The following is a 6138-nucleotide window of genomic DNA, read 5'->3' as shown; positions in this document are numbered from 1 at the left end:
AGACTCTGTCTTAAAAAACCAAGTAGACAGTGATAGAAGTTATGTGATGTCAACTTGTAACTTCTACATATTATACACATAACTAGCAAGCATGCCTACACACACACACACACACACACACACGCACGCACGCACGCACAACTGTTACCTTCTCAGCTGGGGAGATAAGGGGGTGAGGAGTTCAGTGCTGGCCTGAGCTATATAGTGAGATTCTACCTAAAAAAACAAAAGTAATTAATCCTAGCACTCAGGAGCAGGGGTCGGAGGCTAGCCTGAACTGCATAGAGAGTACCAGGACAGCCAGGAATACACAGAGACACCCTGTCTTAAAAAAAAATGTTAAAACAACAAAAGGGCTATGAGTGTAGCCAGGTGGGACACCACTTGTCTATCATGTTCATGACTCTGAGGTCAGTTTCTATCACTACACACAGAGAGCAAAGGTACCTGCTTCCCACCTGAAGGCCCAGTACCCACATACCTCAGCCTCCTTCCTCAGCTCCCTCTTTCTCCAAAACACTTGCCTTTTACCCTAACACATTGATTTAGTGTGGGTCACTCAGGTGAATCCTTATCACCTTCTCAGTAAGTGATCTTACTTATCAATAAGTGCCTGTACTGCGGAGCCATCTCACCAGCCCACATTTCAGTTCTCAAAGTCATCAATTTGTGAAAACTAATAAGGTTTTTTTTTTTAACTAAATCAAAAGAAAACTCAAAGTATGTTTAGACAAACATATTTAGTCAAATGGGGAGTGAAAAAATGAATCAATCGATCAAAAAATTAGTTAATCTCCACAGTTCGGTATTCAATGGTATTTAATAGACTCAATGGTATTTATTCCACCTTCACAGTTTCTATTTCTCTAACCAGACAGCACTACTTACAGTTATTGACAACACAGAATGCATAGAGCCCTCCCAGGACAAGAACTAGGAAGCAGAAGGACATGCTAGACAACCAGCTGTCCCTGCAGGAGCTCAGGACCTTCCTGCTTTGTTTCTTTTTCTTTTCTTTTCTTTTCTTTTCTTTTCTTTTCTTTTCTTTTTTCTTTTCTTTCTTTCTTTCTTCTTTTCTTTCTTCCTTTCTTCCTTCCTTCCTTCCTTTTTCTTTCTTTCTTTTCTTTCTTTCTTTCTTTCTTTCTTTCTTTCTTTCTTTCTTTCTTTCTTTCTTTCTTTCTTTCTTTCTTTCTTTCTTTTTGGTTTTTGGTTTTTTGGATTTGGTTTTTTCGAGACAGGGTTTCTCTGTATAGCCCTGGCTGTCCTGGAACTCACTCTGTAGGCCAGACTGGCCTCAAACTCAGAAATCCGCCTGCCTCTGCCTCCCAGAGTGCCACCACCGCTCGGTGGTCCTGCTTTGTTTCAAAGCCCTTTCAGCTTTCCCTTTTGTTAGCAAAGCCTGAAGAAAATGCACCCCCAAGGAGTCAGACAAGCCCCTCAGGACCTGCAGGCCTCAACCTACTCTGAAAAAACACCCAGTTTATCCTGATTTGCCTGTTTCCAAGTTTGGGAGTAATTTTTCTTGACATTCAAAACCTTATATATAGAAATTGTTTAACAAATGTTTGCGAGGGTTGATAACACTGCTAGGTAAGTTCTGTAGTCCACATTTAGCTGTACCAGCACTGCAGTGTCTCTGGAGACTCAGACTGATGGGAACGTGATGAATGTGACATGTGCACAGTATTTATAGAAATGGAGCTTTTTATAAACTTCTGTTCCCTTGTATTCTGTAGCCCCGAGATGCCTGAAAATGAAGCCACCTTCGCAATAACCGCTGGAGGGATCGGGGATGCCAAGGAGTAGGTGGGGAATTGGTACAGACTGCTTCTTGCTGCTTATTAGGGGCTGGAGAAGTGGGAAGCAGCCTTGAATTTACATCTTGAAATAAGAGTTTTTTTTTTTCCCATGTGTTATTAAAAGAAAGTCAGCAAAAGAGATGTAAAGCTTATATTTATCTTAAAAGTTCCTTCCTGATATGTAACCAACTATATATATATATATATATACTGCATGTTGATTCAGAAATATGCATACAAATTCTTGAATTACTTGATAGACACATATGCATAAATGTGCCTGTCAGGTATTAGGGAAGGGGTACCCAGTGCCCTTTTGCCTACCAAAGTGCCATTGAGCACACAGAAGCCCAAAGGAGCTCAGAGCTGTATCAGTGCCCCCAACCCCAGTCTTCTCATCCAGCATTTCTTGGGCCATAGCACCAGTGACTATGGTGCTGGGATTAGGGGACTGGATGCTGCTCCCCGAGAAAGAGAGCTGTGAGGGAAATGTTTAGAGTATACGTGAACTATTGTGTTCACCCTGGAAGCCTTCTCATTCACCTTAACAATAACAGGAGAGAAACACTAGGCCAACCTTTAAATCATTTGTCAAGTTGAAATGACTTTTTAAAAATGTATTATGATAATTGGGCATGATGGTGCACACTTGTAATCTCAATATTTGGGAGGCCTAGCTAGCTTTAGCTACACAGTAAGTTCAAAACTGGCCTGGGCTATATAATACTATCCGAAAAAAGGTATGGTTTTATGTTTTGAATAGAGAATTCAAATGTTTTTTTTTAATTTAGAGCTAATATAAATGTAAAATCTAGAGTTGAGACATCATAGAATTTGTGAAAGAACATTGGTTTTGATTGTGATTTTCAAAAATAAAATCTAGTTTCCAAAATAGAAGACTATTTATAATTGCTACAGGTGATCTTTTATATTGTGTTAACTAAAATAAAAATCCAAAAAGTAAAGTGTTTTCTATGAAAGGTTTTTGATTTTCCAGTCATTTACTGGCTAGTTCTTAGATGCTACATGCTAATAGATAGGTGTGGGTCCTGCCTCAAGGAGTAGCACACTGGAGAAGGGACTAATTAATGCTCAGGAAAATGAGAACAAATGGTAAGAATTTGGATTGACCCTTAGCATGAAGTCCTAATGTAGGGGAGGAAGGGTCAAGCATAGACCACAAAGGCCTGAGGGCCCCCTGTGGCAGCAGAAAGCACTCTGCCTGTGGGTCCTGGGAGGCAGAGCCCTTCAGCCTTTTTCTTCTATAAAACCACAGAAGTGGCTCCTCTGAATAAGGCAGGAACAAAAGCATCTAGGAACAGATTTTCTACATTCTGCAAATTCACTTAAGTAAATCATTTACCATGCAAATACTGAAGCATTGTTTTGTTCTAGGAAAGGAATTTGTTACTAAATGCATTTATTTAAAAAAAAAAAAAAAAAAAAAAGAACAAAAACAAAAACAAAACTTCCCGGAGCTGGAGAAGTAGTTCAGAGATTAAGAGTGCTGGCTACTCTTTCAGAGGTCCTGAGTTCAATCCCTAGCAACCACATGGTGACTTATAACCATGTATAATGAGATCTGGTGCCCTCTTCGGGTGTGCAGGCAGAACACCATATACATAATAATTTTTTTTAAAGATTTATTTATTATTATATTTAAGTACACTGTAGCTGTCTTCACACTAGAAGAGGGAGTCAGATCTCATTACAGATGGTTGTGAGCCACCATGTAGTTGCTGGGATTTGAACTCAGGACCTTCAGCTCATCAGTCTTGTACTGAAAGCTCCTTTACCAGCTGAGCAGTCTCACCAGCCCTTGTACTGCTTCTTCATGAAGGAGGAGGGATAAATAATCTTTAAAAGGAACTTTCTGACCCTTTTATTTAGACTTCTGTTTGTTTTTCAAGACAGAGCTTCTCTGTGTAACATCCCTGGCTGTCCTGGAACTCCCTTTATAGACCAGGCTGTTCTTGAACTCAGTGATCTGCCTGTCTCTGTCTCCCAAGTGCTGACATTAAAGGGATGTACCACCTCTCCTCACATATTTTGGCATTTTAAATTTTTTTCTAGCTCAGCAGTGGACAGTGGGGTCAGAAACCAGGGCTCAACATAAAGGCCTGGCATTCTGGGGGAAAACCTTGTTTCATTATAGCATGCTGCTTGGACCAGAATCTTTTCTATTTGGCTATGATGTTTCCTGCTTGAGGAAAGAGAAACTGGGCCTTCAGAGATAGATGGAAAACTGAAGTTTGGGGTCAACTTTATGAGAACTCAGCAAACCTTGTAGGTGTTTGGGCCTGCAACAGGATTCACTTTGTCACCTGTGACCAATTCTGTCATTTTCCTTCCAGAGTTTAGAAAGAGGTCTGTCTCCCCACCACCACCACCACCACCACACCAGTCCCATGTTAGAGGGTAGGGAGCAGTGGTGGAAACACGGAGAAAAAAATTGTCATGTAAAAATATCTTTTATTCACCTGATGTAATTGTCTCTGGGACTTACTGCCTCTGTCTGCTAACCTAGGTCTAATCCTAGAAGCTTCTAGCTTCTGTACAATCTAATCTAGGCCTAGAATGTTTCAGCCTCTGAGACTTACTGCTGAATAAGCTCAGCATTTTTAGTTCTTTCTGAGCTCTGCTGGCTGGTCAACTCAGCTGTTTTGGCTCAAACTCTTCTCCATGGTAACTGATTCAATCTGGCTTTTCTCTCTCAGTCTTTCCTTGGCCTCAAACTAGCAATCTGTTCTAATCTTCTGGCACCTTATCATTCTCTATGTCATTCTGTCTTCACCTTTGTCTACTTGTGCTTAGGGCTGAGCCACACCACAACTAGAAACAGGTTTTTCCAGTAAACAACATAATTTCAGGATTCACAGTATAATCAAATATCCTGCAACATTCATCACTCCTGATAGCAATCCATAGAAACTCAAATTAGCATGTACATACCAAGAAATTTATTGGCTTTGGAACTGAAGGCTAGCTGAAGAGGTGACTTCTGCTACCAGTAGTGCCCAGATCTCAAATGTGTTTTCAGAACATGAACCTGCCACCTCATCTGATCTACTGTCTTCAGACTACTACTGTTCTGCCACATGCTGTCGCCTACAAGGTAGCCCCTAGAGCTCTGGGGTGCTCTTCCACCAGGTCAGAACAACCAATAGAGAAATCATGCCTTTCCTCCACTATCATCCCTTCTGTGAAGACTTTGTGAAACACTACATATTTCAGAACTTGCAAGAAGCTTTAAGACTTGGCCACCACTGAATTTGATAGACTCAAGGCAGGCACATGAATGGCTTTTGTAGTGAAAAAGATGACTGATTTAAGTCTTTCTCAGGGAGCTGGTGTGGAAAAGCAGCTGGAATAGTCATCTGGTAGAAGGACAGAGAACATGTATAGGAATAACACTGGCATAGAGGAGATGTGGGGCAATTAAAATGATCCAGCTGAGATGGTGTCTTGGCTTGTTTTATTTCTTTGAAGAGACACCACAATCAAGACAAATCTTATAAAGGACAACATTTAACTGGGGCTGGCTTACTGGTTCTGAGGTTCAGTCCATTATCATCATGGCAGGAAGCACAGCAGTGTCCAGGCAGGCATGGCACTAGAGGAGCTGAGAGTTCTACATCTTGTTTGGAAGGCAAACAGAAGACTGGCTTCTAGGCAGCTAGGAGGAGAGTCTCAAAGCCCACCCCCCACAGTGACACACTTCCTCCAACAAGGCCACACCTCCTAATAGTACCACTCCTTGGACCAAGCATATTCAAACCCCCTACAGATGGTAACAGATGAAAGCAGGCCAGGGTGTAGCTCAGTGGTAGAGCACTTCCTACCATGCTCAAGGCCCTTTAAGACAAAGCATTAAAGCTGGTGTAAGATGAGCTCTAAAGAGAGGACAGGTCACAAGTGACTGTTGACAGTATGCTCTACCCAGGGAGGAAGGACAAAGCTTTCATCAAGGAATAGAGAAGTGTGAAGCTCAACACTGTCACTGAAAAGGTCACTGAATGAGTTGCTAAGACTGCCCTAACAATTACACATGTAGGCTGAGTTATATAGCTCAGCGGAAGAGCAGCTACCTCAAAAGTACAGGGCCCTGGGTTTGATCCTTAGCACTTTGAAAAAGAAAATAAATCAACCAAAGTACTACACACTGAAGCCAGAGGTGTTAAGCAAGAAAAACTTATTGTCTCTAGCCAGATGCAGTGGTACATGCCATTAGTCTCGGGAGACAGAGGCGACTCTGGAGGCCAGCCAAGCCTACATAGTAATTTCCAGGCTAGCCAAGGCTACATAAAGGTATCCTGGGACAAGAATAAGTAAATAAATA

General features: G+C 41.6%; 1 protein-coding gene across 1 annotated transcript in view; it reads left to right on the top strand.

Annotated features, from left to right (window-relative positions):
* The window catches only part of Dmc1 (DNA meiotic recombinase 1), a 39961-nt gene extending 38095 nt beyond the window's left edge, over window positions 1-1866 (top strand). Inside the window, exon 11 of the mRNA XM_052161176.1 lies at window positions 1737-1866. Coding sequence (XP_052017136.1) covers window positions 1737-1806 — 70 coding nt within the window. The 3' untranslated portion in view covers window positions 1807-1866. The remainder of the gene's footprint in view (window positions 1-1736) is intronic.
* Window positions 1867-6138: the final 4272 nt, after the last annotated feature.

This window comes from Apodemus sylvaticus, chromosome 17 (genome assembly GCF_947179515.1).
Source record: "Apodemus sylvaticus chromosome 17, mApoSyl1.1, whole genome shotgun sequence".
NCBI classification, from domain to species: Eukaryota; Metazoa; Chordata; class Mammalia; order Rodentia; family Muridae; genus Apodemus; species Apodemus sylvaticus.
Note: the sequence above shows the minus strand (reverse complement) of the source record. Positions and strands in the feature narration are given on the sequence as shown.